This window comes from Sebastes umbrosus, chromosome 10 (assembly GCF_015220745.1).
Source record: "Sebastes umbrosus isolate fSebUmb1 chromosome 10, fSebUmb1.pri, whole genome shotgun sequence".
Classification (NCBI taxonomy): Eukaryota; Metazoa; Chordata; class Actinopteri; order Perciformes; family Sebastidae; genus Sebastes; species Sebastes umbrosus.
In genome coordinates this window covers 32,485,941-32,508,549 of record NC_051278.1, presented here as the reverse complement: position 1 = coordinate 32,508,549, position 22,609 = coordinate 32,485,941, and the positions used below count along the sequence as shown (strand labels likewise).

At 39.5% G+C, this 22,609-nt stretch overlaps 2 protein-coding genes across 2 annotated transcripts; one reads left to right on the top strand and one right to left on the bottom strand.

Moving 5' to 3' along the window:
* Nucleotides 1–3,114: 3,114 nt before the first annotated feature.
* Nucleotides 3,115–6,158, bottom strand: rps27a (ribosomal protein S27a). Its single transcript, XM_037781368.1, has 6 exons — nucleotides 6,069–6,158; nucleotides 5,895–5,959; nucleotides 5,422–5,476; nucleotides 4,091–4,176; nucleotides 3,774–3,905; nucleotides 3,115–3,300 (listed from the first exon to the last, which is right to left on the bottom strand). Exons 2-6 carry the CDS (start codon nucleotides 5,940–5,942, stop codon nucleotides 3,151–3,153), a joined length of 471 nt encoding a protein of 156 aa, XP_037637296.1. The 5' UTR covers nucleotides 5,943–5,959; nucleotides 6,069–6,158; the 3' UTR covers nucleotides 3,115–3,150.
* Nucleotides 6,159–6,304: 146 nt separating this feature from the next.
* Nucleotides 6,305–20,016, top strand: LOC119495136 (clathrin heavy chain linker domain-containing protein 1-like). The gene is made up of 11 exons (XM_037781366.1): nucleotides 6,305–6,654; nucleotides 9,222–9,409; nucleotides 11,461–11,549; nucleotides 12,056–12,254; nucleotides 12,454–12,569; nucleotides 14,283–14,382; nucleotides 14,470–14,576; nucleotides 17,487–17,658; nucleotides 17,736–17,938; nucleotides 18,049–18,231; nucleotides 19,742–20,016. Exons 1-11 carry the CDS (start codon nucleotides 6,451–6,453, stop codon nucleotides 19,936–19,938), a joined length of 1,758 nt encoding a protein of 585 aa, XP_037637294.1. The 5' UTR covers nucleotides 6,305–6,450; the 3' UTR covers nucleotides 19,939–20,016.
* The last annotated feature ends 2,593 nt before the right edge of the window (nucleotides 20,017–22,609 follow it).

The window sequence follows — 22,609 nt, the reverse complement described above, 5'->3', positions numbered from 1 at the left end:
ATTTTCCGCCACGCCACGTTAACGCCGTTTCAAAAAACCTCAGGATTTGAACAACTTCTCATCACAAAGGTCTTTAGATTGTACCGACCAAATCTGAAGTTGATCGGGTTAAATCTGTAGGAGGAGTTTGTTAAAGTACAGAGCCTGGAAATAACCAAAAATACACAAAAAAACACACAAAATTCAAAATGTCCGACATCCTGTTGGGTTTAGAGCATGGTAACAAGAGACTTTTTTTTAAGTCTATCACCCTATTAGCTTTGTTTACATTTCTTAAAAGATGACAGGAGAAGAACTTCCTGGAAAGTCAAAGTTAAGATATTATGACTTCAAATTCTGAGATACAAACACAAATATGATCTAAAAAGTCAGTTAGTCAAAACTGTGATAGAAAATCCAAAGTGAGATTTGATAAATCAAAATTGAAATGTTAAATTTGTTGACTTGTGTCGTGTTTACTTTTAAGGACCAGTGTGTAGCATTTCAGGGGATCTATTAGCAGAAATGGAATCTAATATGCATAACTGTGTTTTCATTAGTGTATGATCACCTGAAGCTAAGAATCGTTGTGTTTCCGTTAGCTTAGAATGAGTCCTTCATATCTACATATGGAGCGGGTCTTCTTCATGGAGTCCTCCATGTTCCTACGGTAGCCCAGAACGGACAAACCAAACACTGCCTCTACAGAGAGACTACCTGAAGGCCACCGTAGTTCTCCGACACGCAGTTTAGTAACGTGGTACCACCAGCCGCCGTCTGACTTCTGTTGCTCCTAAAGTAGTGTTATTATGGTATGGATGACCTCTGAGCGAGGCGAACGGTGTTTCCAAGGTTTTGCCCTCAGCGGCTCACGTCACCTCAGTCTTGGGAAGGGAGGAGTGAGCGGAGGGGTACACAGCTGGTTGCAATGTGCAACCACACCACTAGATGGCACTGAATCCTACACACTGGACCTTTAAAAAAATGTTTATTTCCCATCTCTTAACATTATCTTCTCATCTGGAGCGGAAAAGAGTTACAAAGACAAGAAATGAAGGAAAGGAGACGTGTCTGTCACACTTAAAACAATACACAAAAAAACATCGACCTGTCTCAAACATAAAAACCCCGTCAGAAATTCTACATAAAAAGAAGTCAAAATTTTGATTAACTATCTCCCAAAAAATTATGATTTTGACCCACCTTACTTTTACATGACAGGTCAAAATGCTGACTCATCAATTTGGTTTAAAAGTAATATTTTGATGCATCACCTGAATATATATATTTAATTAAAGTAATCGTTTTGATTTAAAGGTTGTTTTTTTCATTGTTAACATTTCTGTTTTGTCCGATTGATCAGAGGACAGTGCAACACATTGATGAAATGTTGAACTTTTGCTCTGCAGGTTTTCCAGACTGTCTTTGAACATAGCACAGCTCCACCTGCTGGACAAACACTGATAATGCATCTTACAAGAACCAGGTGGAAAAGTCTGAGAACAGATTACATGTTGATTTTCTGCTCAACATGAGGACACACAATTACACAATTAACCTGCTCATTAACCTTTTCCTATAAAAATGTCAACAATCAGAGAGAAATTATTTTCATTTCCCAGAGATTAAAGCTTAAGTAGGCGAGATTGGAGCAAATATGATTTAAAAAAAAAGTTATTTTTATAAAACGGTCGCTATATCGTGATAGTAATACATGAAACAGGTAATCTGAAAAAATCATGTGTCTCTGTGTCCTCCGGTGCTCCTAACGGCATCTGCAAGATTTCACAGACCGGAGGAAAACAAGCAGTCAGAGCTGATCTGAGGTCTGCTGTCTATGAGAGCCGGCTGTCAATCACTCACGAACTCCGATTGAACGGTTAAACTAGGCAGTGGTGATCAAATATGAATCGATATTATGTTACGTTAATACCTATTTCTCTCCTCAGATGTTTTCAGAATCATCTTGTAGTGCACGGTTTAGTTGTTAAATGAGAAAGTTTGTGACGCCGTCGCCATTGTGAAATCTGGTGAAGGAACGCCAAGTTTTGGTCACATGACTGGAGCACAGCCAATAGGAACACTCCCTCAATGAATTGACCTGTGATTGGTCAAAGTCTCCCGTCACGGGCTAGATGTTCTAAAGCCTGAAAACAGAGCCATGAGGAGGAGCAGAAGTCTAGTTTTCTCTCAGAACACTTGAATTACAATATGCTGAAAGGTTATTATGGGATTTCTGCCGAATGATGCCAAAAATATACTGACTACTGCAGCTTTAATATTAGGTCTTTAAATGCAGTAGTCAGCCCAGTCAGGACTCCTTAAACGGTCTGTCATGTTTAAACACAGGACATGTAGCATCTGTAAAATTGTTTAAATATGACTAATTAGTTAATTGTCTGTGGAGGCTGTGGCTCAGGGGGAAGAGCGGGTCATCCACTGATCTTTGTGGTTCGATCCCCTGCTCCTTCTGATGCAATGGCAGCATCAGTGGGTCATCAGTGAGACAGCGGTAAAGTGTTTGGTCCGTCAAAGTTGACATTTATGGAAAGAATTAAGTATTTTTGTTTTTCCACCACCTTAGTTATTAGACCTCATCTCCAACATTAAATCCTCTCAGGGTAGAATTTCATTCAGTCTACAACTAATCGTTTTGATTTGTCAATGAAATATAAAAAAAAAAAAAAAATCCCCAATTTCCTTGAATACAAAACCAAAATACTCCAACAATGATCCTTAACAAAGAAAATGTAGCAGAGCTATACTTTGGAAAAGTTTGATCCAGGGACAAGGACATTTCTAATTTTTGCTTTAAAATGACTGAATCGACAGTCAAAATAGTTCCAGATTGATATGAATCAGTTCTGCTCAAAATTGTATATTAATACAATAAAAATCCTGGAAATCCAGCGGAAAACTTAAATTTATATTTTGCCAATCCAGCGATGGAAAAGAAAAAACTTGGAATCAAATTTGGCTCAGTGGCCCGCTTCATCCGTGGATAAAGAGATGGCTACCGTGTTAGAAATGTAGAATCATGTTAATAACAGTTCAAAGCCTAACATTTCAAACCTGGGCCCATCCTGACTGACAGCTTGAAGTCATTCAAATTCAGAGAAAACACAAATCTTTGGATTATGTCAAAACATTTTTGTCTTTATTAAGGTCAGTCTACTTGTCCTCGGGCTTGTTGAAGCAGTAGGTGAGGCAGCACTTTCCGCAGTAGTGACGGTCGAAGTGACTCGCCATGAAGACGCCGGCGCCGCACTCGTCGGCGGGACACTCACGCCTCAGCCGGTGGATTTTACCGTTCTCATCAACCTGGAGAGAAGACGAGATTATTGTTGTTCAGAAAGAATAAACAGGTATATGATATAGTTTATAATTTCACGTTATGTCTTAAAATTGCTTCCTTACTTAAGTCAAACCCCCGTATTATTTGTAGCGAGGGGAAAAAACACGTTGCTTTTGTTTTATTACTGTAATCAATGGAATACCATCGTTTTTGTCGCTCAACTCCTCATATTTTAACAAAACTGGTAAAAAAAAAAATTGTTGATTTCAGCTGAAATAATTTGAGCAAGTTCTGAAAAAAAGCCACGATGTTTACAGACAAAATCAGATTACAGTGTCCACTTTAATCCTGCTCTCACTACCACAGACTGATAACAGCTGCTATGTGGTTCTCTTTCACATTTAGAAACAGAACTTGAATCCTGAGCAGACAGTAAACACATGAAGCAGTTGATGCTGAATTACATTACAAAAGATAGAAAAGATTTAAGTGTTTGCACCTTGTAGTATTTGAGCACAGCGAGCTTGACCTTCTTCCTCTTGTGCTTGTTCTTCTTGGGGGTGGTGTAGGACTTCTTCTTCCTTTTCTTCGCACCACCACGCAGCCTCAGCACCAAGTGCAGGGTGGACTCCTGAGGAAAAGAAAACCGGTTTCTTGTTACTGTGTGTACAAGTTAGCTTATTGGTTGGTCAACTCTTAACAAGTTTCACAACGTGGTCATAAAATAACCGTTGACTAACAAACTGTGGTGACAGAATTCAGCAGAGAAACATCTGTAGTCCAAGTCAGATCAGGACTTTTCTGTACGCGGCTCACCTTCTGGATGTTGTAGTCGGACAGCGTGCGTCCGTCCTCCAACTGCTTTCCAGCAAAGATCAACCTCTGCTGATCGGGAGGGATACCTGCAGAAAAGAAAACACACGTATCAACACACTGATACCTGAGAAGTCTGCCTGACAGGTGTGGATTATTTAAAACCACTGCAGAGCTGAGAACAAACCTACATCCACTTGTTCAAAGAGTCGGGCTGAGCTTTAACACCTCAAATTTTAACCCCTTATTGCATCAATTATTATTTCCCAGTTTCATGTAAAAAAAAAAACAATGCAAGGAACTAAAACTTAAGTTATGCCACGCTGAATATTTGCTGTTCACCTCAAACTCAAAGTTTTACAATTTGCTTGATACTAAGGAAATTGAGACTTTAAATTTAACAATTACCTTTCAAATACAAACAAGTTTCACAACTAACCCGTCACCGGTCTCCAGTGTGGGACTGATGAAAAGGTCATCTGCTATATTTCACAATGCTGCCCATGCAGTCATGTCTTTTGTTGTACGTCATCAACCCATCTCTCTGATGGCCATACTTCTAATCTACCCATTTATTGTTCTTTAATTCATTACATAATACAGCTGTGCAGCCAAACTTTGTTCAAACCCTCAGAACTTTATTTTAAATTCCAGTGGAGCTCCAAAGACATTCATTCGGGCTTCATTTGGGTAAAGTGTCTAATATGAATATTTCACTCAGCTTAAATTTATAGCTTCAACATGTGGAAAAAAGGATTTCCCCCGTCTACACTGCAGAAAATATTTATACAAATTAAGAGGCAAGACTGAAGTTGATTCTTAGTACTCAGATGACCAATTATCACACTGTGCATAACAGCTGATCAGGTCATTGACAGGAAGGAGGCTGATATGTGGACAGAACGCTGTTGTTTTTTAAAGTCTCAATTTTTCTCATTATCAATCTGCAAATTAGTAATGTTCCCACAGCCCAGGGGGATATCTTCAAATGTCTTATTTTGCTCAAAACCATGGAGACATTCAGTTTACAACAGTGGAAGTAGTACTCAGATCAGTTACTTCAGTAAAAGTACTAATACCACATCATTCTGTTATAAGTTAAACTCCTGCATTGAAAAGGTTACTGGATTTAAAGTATGCAAGTAATCAGGAAAATGTACTTTAAGTACTAAAAGCAGAAAAGTGTCCAGTGACTACTACATTAGTACTCCAGTACAGTACTTGAGTAAATACACATAGTCACATTCCACCATTTATTCCGTGTCTGCTGTACTAACTCTACTATAGCAGGGAGTTATCTACAGAAAAACAGACCACATGTACAGTGAACTCACCCTCTTTGTCCTGGATCTTAGCCTTGACATTCTCGATAGTATCTGAAGGCTCAACCTGTGAAAGAGGAAAGAGAAACCCGGTCAGCCATGACACCTTCTTCCGGTCAAAGCTGCCATCACATTGGATAAGACTCAAAACGTGTCCGTTCCGTGTATGTTAGAATGTATGACATGATTTGACTACATTATTTTGAAAGGGTGACGGAAACCCGGCCAGTCCAGCCTGCTGCAGTCACACGTGTTGACGGTGTTCTGCTAGCTTAGCCACTTAGCTTCATTTCTACACTACGACAGTAACGTTATGTCGTATCCACTCTACCGTTACTGGTGTTTAAACACATTCAAGCACCTGAACAGATGATCGGAGTGATAATGGGGTTAATAACATGTTTAATTATTCTCCTATTTGACAGAAAACTGTGAGTAACTGCGGCCCCTGAACGTCTCATCCCCCCACCGCCCGGCTCACTCACCTCGAGGGTTATGGTCTTCCCCGTGAGGGTTTTCACGAAAATCTGCATCCTGCCGTTCAACCCACCTACACAGAACAAACACAGAGGACGTCAGGCTGTAGTTGGAGCTGAAATGTTCTGGTAAAATGGTTATTTAGTGACAATAATCGGTTTAACGTCAGAGCGCGATCTTACCACAGGCTCACTCCTAATGGCGGATCGTGAGAAGAGGGCTTTCGAGAGCGAGCGACGGGGTTTTCTGCCCCAGTTTGCACGGACTGGGTAGCCCGTTTATGGTGCCTGATCGAAAATGTCACAAATACGAAAAATACTCCCATTTTAACCGTCTTTTTGTCAAACGTATCGGTAATAACGTTGGTCTAAAAATGTATGTCACAGCGCAGATTTTAGTGTTTTTAAAGAAGAAAGCGACAAAAAAATAACAACCTAATTTCCCAGATACACTTTGGCGGTAACCATAGCAACGTTGCCGCAGAGCAGTTGAAAGTTGGTAGATTGAAAATATCAACAAATATTTTATTTTGTGCCGAAAAACGTTGAGATAAAATATCATAATATGTCTGAGCCACCAAACTCCAGCAGTTCATCTTCAGGAACAGAAGAAGGACGTTCAACTCCGGACATCTTGATCTGTGAGAGCGATGAGAGGTTCTTCAGGTCTCTGGAGGAGTTCACCGAGCAGGAGAAACGGTACCTGCGGTGTCCAGAGGAGGGACCGGACGAGCTCCGGTACATCACATACCGCCACGTGTTTGATAAGGTAGCTGTCTGCTACTGCTGCTGCTGGAGGAATGTAAAGTACATTTACTCAAGTACTGGAACTACTTGATTACAATGTTGATGAAAAGCTACTTGTTCTCTGCTCGAGTGATTCTAACGTCCTTTAGACTTCTAATTTACTCCTCCTCATCTCAGAGGGAACTCTTTACTCCACAACATCTATTTATCAAAGCTTTAGTTACTTTTTACATTCAAACTATTAAAGGTCCCATATCATGCTCATGTTCAGGTTCATACTTGTATTTTGTGTTTGTACTAGAACATGTTTACATGCTGTAATGTTAAAAAAAACACTTTATTTTCCTCATAGTGTCTGCCTGAATATACCTGTATTTACCCTCTGTCTGAAACGCTCTGTTTTAGTGCATTTCAACGGAATTGCAACAGAATTGCGTTGCTAGGAAGCAGCTTGGGTCCATGTTTACTTCCTGTCAGCTGATGTTATTTACATACACTGCAACAGGAAATAAACTGGGACACATTGAGTATGTTTACGTTTAAAACATGGATGTATTAAAAGAACTGGATACAGCGTTGGAGGCGGGGCTCCGGTCATTCCTATGAGAGTTGCTCATTGGCGCATGAAGCCTAAATGGCTCGACTTCCGTCTGGAAAAGTACCCGTATCTTGGCGGACCATGGGCAACTGGGACATGCGCAGTAGCGTCCGCTCGGTCACATTACTCGGTCACGGGATCCTAACGGCATGCCGTCGTCACGGCTTGCGCTCCAGCCTCGGTCTTGGTCTCACTCACATGAATGGAGGAAGGGAAATAACTCTGGATCGACTAATAGTGCATTTTACAACTTTAAAATTTGTAATAAATAAGGGCTATTAGAGTGTTCGTACTGGGAGGTTGATTCACCTCAAAAAAAAATATCCGCTGAGTTACAGACGTCTCTTTCCCAATGTAAGTCTATGGGAAAAAGTGTTTTTTGGGCCCAATGGCATCACGTGACTGACACGGAAGTTGCAGTTCTGCCGTTTGGCCACTACGAAAGTCGGGATAGTCGACCGGCCACTTCCTGGGGGCTTGGTTTAAATCTGTGAAATGGTCTAAATATTGTAGATTTGTGACATCACAAATGGACAGAAATCCTAACGACTTGTTTCATACGGGCTGTGTGTATTTCTCTATGGATTGAGTGTTTTGATACTTTCACAGTATTTATATATCACTTAAACCTCCTTTATAATATAAAAGACATGAAAATCTCACTTTTTACAATATGGGACCTTTAAAACCAAATATAACAACTAATATGGCTATATTATGATGTATCAGATTAAACTACCCAGCAGTATTTAAAGTCATTAAAATGAGCTCCACCTTTACCAGCTGCCTCATTAAAGTGATGAACATCAGCATCAAAAACTATAATCCAATAATATAATAGGTGTATATATTATTCGGAAATGGTCCATTCTGCATAATGAGTACTTTTGGTACTTGTCTTTAAGTTTATTTTGATGCTAATACTAATAAGGACTTTTACTTACTTACTTACTTACTTATTTATTGTTTTTACATGCAGTAATGCTACTTTTACTGATATAAAATATCTGAATACTTCTTCCACCACTGATAAATACTAAGAGTGTATTTTGGAAAGTGGTCAGCATGAGTATATCTAATGTCTTAGGTGAGAATATTCCTTGTTTCTCAAAGTGGTGATTCTTTACTTAAATTATAGATAAATTTGACATTTGATGCTACTTTATTCTTCTACTCCAGTGCGTTTTGGATTGTACTCTTTACCTTGTTTTGAGTTATTCATTAGTAGTTGATGCTAATACTTTCATACTTCTGCTTAAGTAAGATTTTGAATATTTTGACTTATTATTTTGACACTGGGGTATATTGCCATTTTTATTTAAGTAGCACCGCTGCTTAAATGCAGTTAAAGATCAACAGGCTTTGGAATGGGCCATTCTGAGTAACTTTTGATACCATAAGTATGTATTTTGAAGTGTGACTTTTACTTTTACTGGAATATTTTTACATCATGGTATTGCTAAAGTAAAACTTCTGAGTACTTCTTCCAGTACTGCTTGTCTTTGACGTGTGTTGACTTTACAGTAGCAGGAGGAGTTACTGTAAAAAAAAGAGTACAATTTTGAGGTACTTGTACTGTACTCTAGTATTTCCATTTCATGCTACTTTATACTTCTACTCTACAGAGGGAGATATTGTACTTTTTACTACTCTGACAGCTTTAGTTGCTTTACAGATTCAGATGATGACTTCAAATAATGATATACTAATAAATGATGATGATGATTAAACTACCCAGCAGTATATAAAGTAGGTTATGAGGTTATGAGCTCCACTTTTACCAGCTGCAACATTAAAGTGATAAACTCATTAATGCATCAATAATTATAATCCAATAATATATATATAATTCTAAAATGAGCCATTCTGCATGCAGGACTTTTACTTGTGACTTGTAAGTGTTTTCTACACTACTTGCTGATACTAAATAGCCGTGTTTTGTACTCTGAGTGTGACTCTCTTGTTGTTCCTCCTGGTCTTGTTTCCCACAGGTGATTGGACGAGCGACGGCCTATAAGAGGCTTCTGCTGACCATAAAGGCGGAGTATGATGATGTAATCAGGGTGCTGCAAATGAGGGAGGATGAGGCCAGGACAGCCCGGCGAACACTGGCGGCCTCGACATCACACCCAGAATCACTAGTGACCTGCCAGAGACGAGCCGCCCACCTGAGAGACAGGTGTGTGTGCTAGTGTACTGAGCTATTTTGTGAGGACATTTTGTCCACTTGTCACTTTGAAGGAGGATTCAAACTTCAGTTAAAGGTCCTGAAAATCTATTTTAGCTTCTTACTACGAGTGGTGAGTTCTTACATGAACACATAATACAACCGTTTGGGTTATTTAATCTGAGATATTTCTGTTAGGGCTGTCAATCCATTCAAATATTGAATTGCCATTAATCGTATGATTGTCCATAGTTAATCGCAATTAACTGCATATTAATCACAGTTTGTTTTTTTACCTTAAAAAGAGATTTGTCAAGTATTTAATACTATTAATAATTAATGCTGTGTCTCAGAGGGTAGAGCAGGTCGTCCATCAATCGGAAGGTCGGTTCGATCCTCGGCTGCTCCGGGTCACATGTCGAAGTGTCCTTGAGCAAGACACTTAACCCCAAATTGCTCCCAAAGGTATAGCCATCGGTGTGTGAATGCTGATTAGAATTTAGATTAGATCCTGATGGGCAGGTGGACTCCTTGCATGGCAGCCTCTGCTATCAGTGTGTGAATGTGTGTGTGAATGGGTGAATGCTGACATGTAGTGTAAAGAGCTTTGAGTGGTCAGAAGACTAGAAAAGCGCTGTATGAATGCAAGTCCATTTACCATTTATCAACATGGAGTGCGCAAATATGCTGCTTTATGCAAATGTATGTTTATATTTATTATTGGAAATCAATTAACAACACAGAACAATGACAGATATTGATCCAGAAACCCTCACAGGTACTGCATTTAGCATAAAACAATATACTCAACTCATAACATGGCAAACTGCAGCCCAACAGGCAACAACAGCTGTCAGTGTGTCAGTGTGCTGACTTGACTATGACTTGCCCCAAACTGCATGTGATTATCATAAAGTGGGTATGTCTGTAAAGGGGAGATTCGTGGGTACCCATAGAACCCATTTACATTCACATATCTAGAGGTCAGAGGTCAAGGGACCCCTTTGGAGTGTTATTTAACCTCCTTCACAAGCTAGTATGACATGGTTGGTACTGATGGGTTCATTAGGTTGTTCTAGTTTCAGATGATACCGGTATCTTCACTCTCTTAAAAACTGAGCCCTCTACAACCTAAAAATCACAAGTTGCATTAATGCGATAAAGAAAATAGTGCTGTTAAAATGAATTTACGTTAACGCGTTATTATCGCATTAACTTTGACAGCCCTAATTTCTGTATTTGTATTTTGCGGCGGTGGAGTAACGTCTAATTAACTGATGGTTTCAGCTGTACTTGTATAAACCTTTGGGAAGTTGAATTAATAACAAAACATCATATTTGATCTACTCTTCATATGTTGTGTGTAAAAATCTTAAATAGTAAATTAACTAAAGCTGTCAGATAAATGTTGTGGAGTAGAAGTAAAAAATGGCATGAAAAGAAAAAAATAATCAAGTAAAATACAAGTACCTCAAATTTGTACGTTAGTACAGTACTGAGAGTAAATGTACTTAGTTACATTCAACCCATAGTATTTTTGTACAAATTGTATTTATATTTTTGACACAAATACATCTGATCAAACCTCACCAAAACACTACTGATGAAGCAGATTAGCTTCGTTTTCAAGTGGAGAAATTAGAAAATAAAATGTATTTTTCAAAGTTTTAACTTTGCTGCCATTTAGTCCTGAATGTTTCATGTTATTGAGGAAAAACTTAAGGTGTGAAACATGTTTTCAGGGGCTTTAAGGTTATGGGCTAGGGACAGCATTAACTCATGTGTGACAGAGAGTGAACAGGTATATATAATTCAATTTATTTTTATGCAGGACGTTTCTTGAGCTACATTATGTTTTATACAAAAGAGACCTGGATGTCCTGAAACAAAAACGTCATGATTGCCACTCTAAAACACTTACAATTGGAAAATAAACCTTTTGTGTGAATTCCTGATTTGCTGGCGATGTTTGAAAATGTTTTTTGTGTGAGGGATTGTACTGAAGTTTTAAATACAATTTACCATCCATTTCCTACTGCATGCCTCTCTTTGTCTCTCCCCAGAATCGGTGTCATTCAGAGGCAAACAACACAACTTGGAGAGGAGATGGAGACACTGAAATCATCTAAAGAGCAGAGCACATGGATACCTGGTACTACTCATACTCAGCCCTGAGCCCTGTTTCAGAAAGCGGGATTAGTGAAAATTCTGAGTTAGTTAAGACGGAGATGAGGGAGACTCTGGATTTTTCAGTTGCAGAAAGAGCGGTTCTGGGTCAGTTACCATGGTAACTGGCTCTGTGCACCCAACCTGCTCACTGGCAGGTTTTCTTTAACAAACCCTGAGTTTCTCTCTGTCTCCTCCTCCATACAGAGATTTATTTCCGCACTCATTCAGTCCATATCAAAGCGCGCATCAAAGCGCATTAATCAGCGGAGGTTCAAGTCAGAATTTAAAGATATTAGATTGTTACTCAGAACTATCTAGTGTACTCTTGCTGGTTTCTCAGGATTGCCCACCCTGCCTTTAATGTAGACGTAGTCTCAGTCTGGGTGTCTTGTAGGAGAGATGGGTGGTCCAGGGCCCATTGTCTCATAATCTGCCCATGCTAATAGTGAGGGGTCCATGGTTCAGCCTCACATCTGTCTCGTCTCCCAGGTTTGACGGTAGCTGAATCAGAGGATCCCGAGGCTCTGGACAGACACCTGAAGCAACTCGAAGCCCAGAAAGCTGCTCTACTGGACAGGAAGAGTGACTGCGTCTCTCTTGAGGTCAAAGCTGAGCTGGACGCCAAGCTGCAGACCGCCGAGGACCACAGAGACCAGCTGAGCACCAAGAACAACCAACTGATAGTCCTGTAAGAGTCCTGTGAAGTGGCCCATATTTAGATGAAAGTGAAGCACCTGAACAACTAATATAGCTTTATAAAACATCAACCTACCGAATTTACAACTGCCACACATTCATACCTACCGAGGAAGGCCTGTTGAGCCGCTGTCGTCAATATTCTCCAAATGAATGATCAGGTTGCTGTGTGTTTTTCTGTCTGTCTGCAGATACAAGCGTCTGAGGTTAGTGTCCGACCGTCTGTCCAGCTGGGAGGACGAGAAGCAGCAAGTTCCACTGGAGGAACTCTTGGGTTCCACACTGGAGAACGTCAGACAGACCAGCGGTGAGACACTGCTGCAAACAAAACACTTTGAGAGTCAATTCACAAAAACATCAGGGAGTTTTAAATGGGAGCAAGGCATGAGTAGTCAATCTATGCACTCTGATGATCAACCAATAGGCCAAATGTTGACCCCATGGCACACTTTGAATGACAGCCCCCTCATTTGCACTGAATAAATACATTAAAAAATAATTTTAAATATATAAAATAAATGCAAAATAATAATTATATATTATTTATTTTATTATATTAAATAAAGATCTAAAAGGGAAAATTAAATAGGAAAGTCAGTAAATAGGGGACTTAATACAAAGGTGAATAAAAAAAAAAAATCTATTTATGTCACATTTCATCGATCAATTAATGCCTGCATTCATTTTTTATATTATTTGTAGGGCTGTCAATCGATTAAAATATTTAATCGCGATTAATCGCATGATTGTCCATAGTTAATCACGATTATTCACAAATTAATCACACATTTTGTCACATATCTGTTCAAAATGAACCTTAAAGGGAGATTTGTCAAGTATTTAATCCTTTTATCAACATGGGAGTGGAGAAATATGCTGCTTTATGCAAATGTATGTTTATATTTATTATTGTAAATCAATTAACAACACAAACAATGACAGATATTGTCCAGAAACCCTCACAGGTACTGCATTTAGCATAAAAGATATGCTCAAATCATAACAAACTGCAGCCCAACAGACAACAACAGCTGTCAGTGTGTCAGTGTGCTGACTTGACTATGACTTGCCCCAAACTGCATGTGATTATCATAAAGTGGGCATGTCTGTAAAGGGGAGACTCGTGGGTACCCATAGAACCCATTTACATTCACATATCTGGAGGTCAGAGGTCAAGGGACCCCTTTGAAAATGGTATCTTCACTCTACCTTTAAAACTGAGCCTGCTACGACCTCCGAAAGATCGATTGCGTTAATGCATTAAAGTAATTAGTGGCGTTAAAACGATTCTGCGTTAACGCGCTATTATTCTGTTAACTTTGACAGCCCTGATTATTTTTGGTACATGTAATGGCAAATATAATTTATTATCAAGTCATCTATTTATTTATTTTAGATTTTGGTAGCTTCCGTCCTCTATAAGTACAATGTCTGTTCAGAGGATTTCAAAACCATAAGAAGTGTCAGAATTTGGAGATTTATTGTGTTTTCTGACATGAAAATGGTCAAATTTTCACCACACATTGTCTCTCTGCTGTTTCAGGTATCAACTCATAAAGTTCCAACTCCCAGTGTTATCTTGTGTCTTCAACTGAGGGCGTTTTATATTTTAATAAGTAATTTATTTATTGTGTTGAGTTGAATGTGCTAATTATTTTGTACTGTAATTACCTTGTGCCTTTTCTACCTTTTTTTTCCTTTCTTAAATTTGACTCGGTGTAACCTGCTCAGAATTCCAATGTACTTAGATGCAAATGGCAAATAAAACTCTTGAATCTTGAACAAACTTATTTCCACCTGTGTTTACTACTTCAAAAGTTCTGTCTGCAACATTGATCATAATTAACCATAACCTGCCCTTGACATTTCAGTATGCAATAATCTTGATGTTATGATCTGGGGTGTTTATTGTGTCACCTCTTAGCCAACACTCAGGCCTAAATTAAAAGCAAAAACGAAGGAGGTAAAGTAAAGGTGTTACATATCATTTACACCTTTAATCTACCCGTTGGCCCTGCAGTGACAGACGACGAGGCCCGCAGCATCGATGCAGAACTGTTTGAGCACGAAGAGCCGACTGGAGTCGACGAGTCCAAACTCCTGTCAGATTACTTGAACAGGTGCTGCGTTCACAAACAAGTCCTGATCAGTTTATCTGAACTCTTCAGACTCTCTCTGAATCCTCTCTCTCTCTCTCTCTCCGTCAGGTTCATTGAGCTCTTTGATTCGGCTCAGTATGAGGAAGCTGCTCTCCTCGCTGCCGGATCTCCTCGAGGAGTCCTGAGGAACCTCGAAACCATGGTGCTGTTTAAAGGTGGGAAACAGACACACACAAACATGTATGTAAGAGATAATACCCATGATGCGTGTTTTCTGTGGATAACATTATTTAAGTCCTCTATTAAAAGAGTAACTAAACCACCAAGACACTTTGTTGTTGATGGATTCAGGTCCAAATGTTGACATTTCAGTGCAAAGTACTTTAATTCTACATACTGTGTTATAAATATGCATAGCAACTGCCCTTTACTGGTTGAAACCTGGGTATTGTAATTGGATATTGCTACTGGCTGATCTGAAGGCAGGTGACATACATGGAAGCCAATACGCTCTCATCCCCTCATCACAAACCGCCGCTTTGTCACACCCCTTGGCGTCACTTTATTTTTGGCATTAGAACCACAATAGTTACCCTCAGCGTCACTTTAGGATTGGACAACAAAACCACTATAGTTAGGTTTAGGAAAGAAATACAAGGTTAGGTTTAAAACTACTACATTTGTATAGTGAAAATCACACTGAGCGTTGAACCCTGAACGAACAGCTGATTGTAACGTGACACACGGAACGCGGTCTCTTCGATCAAAGCCTTATGTTTGTTGACCCGATTTTGTCCTTTTTAGGGGGGTCCAGCGGGTCTTTAGGGGGAGATAGCAGATCAACAGTAGATGTCACTTAGAAGTGGTGTACATCATCTGAAAGCTGGGAACCTGAAGATTAATTTGATGCAGCTCAGCACTGAGGGTCAAGTTGTTCTAGTCATAAATCAGAAATAAACATGAATTAATCAATTCATTTGAAGGTCCCATATTATGCTAATTTTCAGGATCATACTTGTATTTTGTGTTTCTACTAGAACATGTTTACATGCTGTTATGTTCAAAAAACACTTTATTTTCCTCATACTGTCTGTCTGAATATGCCTGTATTTATCCTCTGTCTTAAACGCTCTGTTTTAGCGTATTTTGACGGCATTGCGACAAATTTGCAACAAAATTGTTTTGCTAGGCAACAGCTTGGGTCCATGTGTACTTCCTGTCAGCTGATGTCATTCACATACACTGCAACCAGGAATAAACTGGGACACATTTAGAATGTTTACGTTTAAATCTATGTAAAGTCTAAATATTGGATATTTGTGACATCACATATGGACAGAAATCCTGATGGAGTTCCTGAAAACGGGCTGTGTGTATTTCCCTGTAGATTGAGTGTTTCGATACTTTTACAGTATTTATATAGGACTTAATCCTGCTTTTTAATAAAAAAACTTGAAAATCTCACTTTTTTATAATATGGGACCTTTAAATAAATTATAAAAGTTTATAAGGGCTAACAACATGATGATAGAAGGTTGTGATGGCCATTCCCATGCTCTATTATGTCTCGTAAGTTGTTGCAGCAATTTTTGGGTTGATACCACTCGAGAATTGATAAAAATGACCAATATTCCCTCCAAAATCCCACATTAAGACACCAAGACCTCGAGGAACACCATAGAAAAAGACATGCTGTGATTTGGGATCAAAAACTTTTGACATTTGGAGATTTCTGCATTTTTTGGTGATTGGATGGCGAGCACTTGTGTAAACTGCTCAGAAACCCCCTTTTTGTCAATGTAGCTAGGAAAGCCATCCATCCTCTGAATGCTCTAGGTCTCTAGTTTGATCCATCCATCCTCTGAATGGTCTAGGTCTCTAGTCTGATCCATCCATCCTCTGAATGCTCTAGGTCTCTAGTTTGATCCATCCATCCTCTGAATGCTCTAGGTCTCTAGTCTGATCCATACATCCTCTGAATGTTCTAGGTCTCTAGTTTGATCCATCCATCCTCTGAATGCTCTAGGTCTCTAGTTTGATCCATCCATCCTCTGAATGCTTTAGGTCTCTAGTTTGAGGCTGTAGAGTTTCATGAGTCTGTGATTTTCCAGTTGCAGACCAAAGTGCTTCACAGCAGTAAAAATAGACTTAAAATGAGCACAAAATAGTATAAAATAGTATAAAATAGCAATGCAGAAAGTAAGAAAAAAAAGGTAATAGTATAAAGTAGCATCGTAGACATCAATAAAAATAATGCTCATTTAACACACAATCACAGTGTGACCATAAAGTGGCAGAATGCATTAAAAGGCTAAGGTGAAGAGATACATTTCTAATCATGACATACACATCTTTTTTTTTCAGGACAAACTGGGCTGTCAGATTATGCAGGCTGCAGTGATGTCACCTGAATGTATAAATCATCAAAATGACCATAAAGACGAGAGAAAAAACAATACGGAAATTGAATTTCGCAGAAATGTATTCAAACCACACAGAGAATAATAAGGAATACGATTTTGGGCTTTTGAAAAATGTTTTCCCAAGTCTTGGGAATCGGGGGGGAAAAAATTATCATTTTAACCAACATTCATCAAAAGATATTCACATTTCTTACAGAGAAGGCCTGTCGTTTTTCTGTCCATTTTTCTACAAAAAGTTAGCTCACGGAAGACTTTCATTATTGAATTTATTACTTTTATGAAGTCTCTGAAAAAACACTGTTGTTCCAAGTTGGATTACAAACCATCTGAAAGGAATACGATCACAGTTGACACCACGTTAGAAAGCTACGTTGGTGACGAAGCAGCTGCACGTTAAAGTAAGTCTCTACACCGCAGCGTTCTAGAGATAATCTAAAAAGAGGAAGTAGAGTCATTTTCTGTCGTATACAACAGCTTCAACCTCAGGGGTCTAATAAAACTAATATAGCAAGCAGAACTGTAATTGACACAGTGGGGGGACATCATTAAAGGACTTAAAACTAATCAACTAATCACAGATGTTCTTCTAACTCGCTGTCAATAAAACGGATTCTCTCCAGACCTCCGTCAGCTTAACAAGACAGACTTTGTTTCTGTTTATTGCTTTATGTTTGTTATTAAAACACATCTTCTCTCTCCCAGGTGTGAAGGGGTCCCCGGGGTCTCTCCCCCCTCTCTTCCTCTTCCTCCAGGCCCTGCTGATGACAGTTGTGGCCGGTAAGGAGCTGCCGGCTGCTCTCTCCCTGCAGCTCGTCCACTGTGCCCTGCAGCACGGCGCCACGCAGTTCGTCGCCCACGCCGTCAACAACCACAAGTAAACACACCCGCTCATCAGCGACTTTTTAGGATCTGCTGATGCTGCTCGGCTCTTTACGCCCTTTATCCTCGCAGACTGACCTTCTCTGAGGATGTGGGCGACGTCCTGACTGAGCATGCTCAGGAGAACTCCAGCGTGGCCGACGTGTGTCTGGCGATGGCCACCGAGGCCTACGAGGCCTGCAGGTCGGGCAGGAAGAGCGCACTGAGCATGTGCCGGAGAGGCTTGATCCACAGCGCCGCCAAGTTCATGAACCACTGCGAGTACTTCACAGCTGGTATGTCTGTGTGTGTGTGTGTGTGTGTGTGTGTGTGTGTGTGTGTGTGTGTGTGTGTTTTCTTGCATAACTCACACAATAATCTGTGTATGAATCTCTTTCTCTCTCAGAGGACTGTATGTGGGTTCTGTGTTGCTCGCCCAGCCTCTCTCTCCTCCAGCTCTTGACGGCGCCTCAGCAGGGCCGAGCGGCCATCTTGTCAGTGGGCGTGACCTGTTCCGCTCTGCTGGCCGACCCTCAGCAGCAGCAGCTTGCTCTGCAGCTCCTGGACAGCTTTGTCAGCAGAGGACGAGGTAAACACAAACTGTCAGCAGGCTCAAAGCCAGCAGTAACACAAACACAGTTCTGGTGCAGTTCTCCTCACTGGGTTTGTGCCTGTTTGGTCAATTCCTGGCTCCAAACAAATGCTGCTGGTTAGGCAGCGCAGTGGCATTTTCGTGCAGATTTTGGCATGAAATAGTGTTTTTGCATCGTGCATTTTTGCCTGTTTTAGACCACATCTTATCTCAAACACAGACCAAAGTCACAGGAACACACAGGACCAGATTCAGTTTCAGTCATGAATCTACTGTACTAGGGCCGTCAACGTTAACGCCATAATAATGCGTTAACGCAAATTTGTTTTCAACGCCACTAGTTTCTTTAACACGTTTACCCAACTTGCGATTTTTAGGTTGTAGCGGCTCAGTTTTAAAGCTAGAGTGAAGATACTGGTATCACATGAAAATTAAAAAACCTAATGAATCCATCGGTACCAACCATGTCATACTACATTTTGGTGAGGAAAACCTGGCCCCTTGACCTCTGACCTCAAGATATGTGGGTTCTATGGGTACCGAGTGAACGGGTAGATTAAAGGTGTAAATGATATGTGACACCTTTACTTTACCTCCTTCGTTTTTGCTTTTAATTTAGGCCTGAGTGTTGGCTGAGAGGTGACACAATAAACACCCCAGATCATAACATCAAGATTATTGCATGCTGAAATGTCAAGGGCAGGTTATGGTTCATTATGATCAATGTTGCAGACAAAACTTTTGAAGTAGTAAATACAGGTGGAAATAAGTTTGTTGAAGACACAAGATAACACTGGGAGTTGGAACTTTATGAGTTGGTACCTGAAACAGCAGAGAGACGATGTGTGGTGCAAATTTGACCATTTTCATGTCAAAAAACACAATAAATCTCCAAATTCTGAAACTTTTCATGGTTTTAAAATCCTCTGAACAGACATTATACCTATATAGGACGGAAGCTACCAAAAATAAAAATCTCCAACAGAACTACTGTCATGACTTTGCACGGCTGGGTGTATTTATAGCGCCCGTACCACCAGTGCTATCGGCTTATAATAGCCCAATATTAATGTGCTGCGGTCCATCGCTATTATGCTCTGTGCTTTTACAAATGTCCTTTTTCAACAATTAATAGCCATGTTTTCATGCGCGTTGCAGCAGAACATACATGAAAACACGAGTAATTTAGCTCTATTTCAGCTCTAATAGCCGTAATACAGGGACGTTTGATGAATATTGTGACATTACTGATATTTTTGGCCACAATGATACCGACACATCTCTGGTGCTCTGCTTGCTTTTCACACTCAGGTTCACTAAAATAAGGACCTGAACAAACAAAAGTGCTTATTTTAATATGTAGTGATGAAGATGCCACTCATCACAGGGCAGGAAAGATGAATCCTGAATCTGATCATTGATAAAATAAGCAGGAGGAAGAAGCAAACCAAATGAACATCTGACCTGAGGTGACCTCTGACCTCGCTGTGTGTCTCGATCCTCTCAGGGGTTCTGGAGGAGGTGATCCTGCAGGACAGTAGCTCTCCAGTGGACGTTTGGATCGTCGTGGCATCTCTGTGCTCTGAGCTGAACCGGGCTGACCTGAGCCAGGCTGTCCTGTCCGTCCTGCTGGACCAGAGCGGGACCAGGGTCTTGTCCCCGGACCTGGAGGGAGCCCGGCTCATGGAGCACATCTTCGAGTGAAAATTTAATCTGAAAGGAAGAATAACCACAGCTGAATGACTCCAAACTTCCCACAAAGCAATAAACATCAGCTATTAATAACCTGTTATAACTTCTGTTTATGGCAGAAAAACACTTAAAAAACACACAAGTTCTTGTAATCGTTATGTAAAAGATTAAGTTTCTGTGTTTAAGACCTAGAGTATTCAGAGGATGGATGGATCAGACTAGAGACCTAGAGTATTCAGAGGATGGATGGATCAGACTAGAGACCTAGAGTATTCAGAGGATGGATGGATCAGACTAGAGACCTAGAGTATTCAGAGGATGGATGGATCGAACTAGAGACCTAGAGCATTCAGAGGATGGATGGATCAGACTAGAGACCTAGAGCATTCAGAGGATGGATGGATCAGACTAAAGACCTAGAGCATTCAGAGGATGGATGGATCAGACTAGAGACCTAGAGCATTCAGAGGATGGATGGATCAGACTAAAGACCTAGAGCATTCAGAGGATGGATGGTTTATGTATATTAGCTTAGGTTTCTGAGCAGTTTTCAGAACAGAAGTTGCTCGCCATCCAATCACCAAAAATGCAGTTATTGTAGAAATCTCCAAATGTCAAAAGTTTTTGATGCCAAATAACAGCGTGTCTTTTTCTATGGTTTTCCTCAAGGTCTTGGTGTCTTAATTCATTACGCCTATTTTAAAGTCTTTACACTAGTTACCTGTTAGTTTTCATATTTATTTTAAAATTCTTTTATTAGTTTATAAGGCACTACATGGCCTTGCACCAGACTACCTTGCAGAAATGCTTTTGGTTTATGAACCAGGAAGGCCCCACTGATCCTCCGGTTCTTCTCTTTTAGTGGTTCCACAAAGCAGAACAAAAACATTTGGTGATGCTGCTTTCAGCCTTTACGCTCCCAGCCGCTGGTACAACCTTCCAGAGGACCTGAGAGGAGCTGAAAATATTGATATTTTTAAACGTAAACTAAAAACCCATTTATTTAGTCTGGCTTTTATTTAGTGTTTTATAATTTTATAATTTTATGGTTTTATTGTTTATACTTATTTTATTTATCATCATCATTATAGTGTTTATTTTACTATATTTTGTTTAATCAACATTTTATTGCTGATCATTATCTCTTTTATTCTATTTTATAAAAATGTCATTATTTTAATACAATCTGCTTATTCTGTGTAGTTTCATAACTTTTATTTATTTTTATTGTTATTTTATTTCCTTGTATTTCATTTATCTTTTATTATCTTAAATACCCATCTTTTATTGCTTTCTTATTCAATGAACTTTTATATTGGTTGTTTTGGTGCATTAGTCTCTAAATCCATTTTTAACATTCTACTTTTTTGTCAATCGTCCGTACAATTGTACTGTACAACTGTACAAACTGTACAACTGTTGAATTGCTTTTGACTTGTTTGAAAGGTGCTATATAAATAAAGCTTGATTGATTGATTGATTGATTAATGTTGTATTTTAGAGGGATTATTGTAATGTCTAATCAATTTTTGAAAAAATTGTTAGATTTAGCACCAAATCTGTATAACAATTTACGAGACATAATAGAGCATGGGGATGGAAATCATATACTTCTATCATAATGTTTCAAATTTCACAATTTATTTTAATCAATTAATTAATTAATTAATTAATTCATGTCTATTTCTGATTTATGACTAGATCAATATGACACTCAGTGTTGAGCTGCATCTCAAATTAATCTTCAGGTTTCCAGCTTTCAGATGATGTACACCACTTCTATGTGACATCTACTGTTGACCTGCTATCTCCCCCTAAAGACCCCCTGGACTCCCTAAAAAAGACAAAAACGGCTCTACTGTGGGTCTCAGAGGGTTAACCAGACTAAAGTCACACATCACACAAAAGTAGAACCACACAATGAGAAACCACTGAATTTGATGTTTTTCCATGTGTAAGTCTGTTTGTTATTCAATGAAAACTATTATTCTGTGCCCATTGTGATCATCCTGATCACAGACATGCCTGTTCATGTGATCCCGCTGTTATCTAGGCGACCTTTGACCTTTGATCGTTGCCTGGTTTCAGTGAGATGACTCAGGTAAAAATCTGAAGTAGTGATGGCTGACGGCCAGCAGGTGGTGAACAAATTCACAATCTGAGATTAAAGTGGCCTTCAAGCACACATATATAGAGGTCGAACATGAAAATAACTGTTTATTTATAAAAGCAGAGAATCACAAAAATTGTTAAAATGACAGTTTCCTACTTCTCATTCTCATTTTTCTCATAATAAGGACGGGAAACTTCAATGAACATATGTCTACTTTTCCCAAAGTTTGATGAAAAAAATCTTCTATAAATAAAATACTACAAAAGACTAAAAGCTAGAAGAACAGGTGACCTGGCATCAGACGTGGAAGAAGTACTCGATGCCACAGTCTGGAAATACTCTGTTACAAGTGAAAGTCCTGCATTCAGAACCTTACTGAAAACTATAAAGGTTTTCAAAATATACTTAAAGAACCAGAAGTCAAAGACCTCATTATGCAGAATGGAACATTTCAGAATCTGCAGTTATGTGATTATCATAAAGTGGGCATGTCTGTAGAGGGGAGACTCGTGGGTACCCATAGAACCCATTTTCATTCACATATCTGGAGGTCAGAGGTCAAGGGACCCC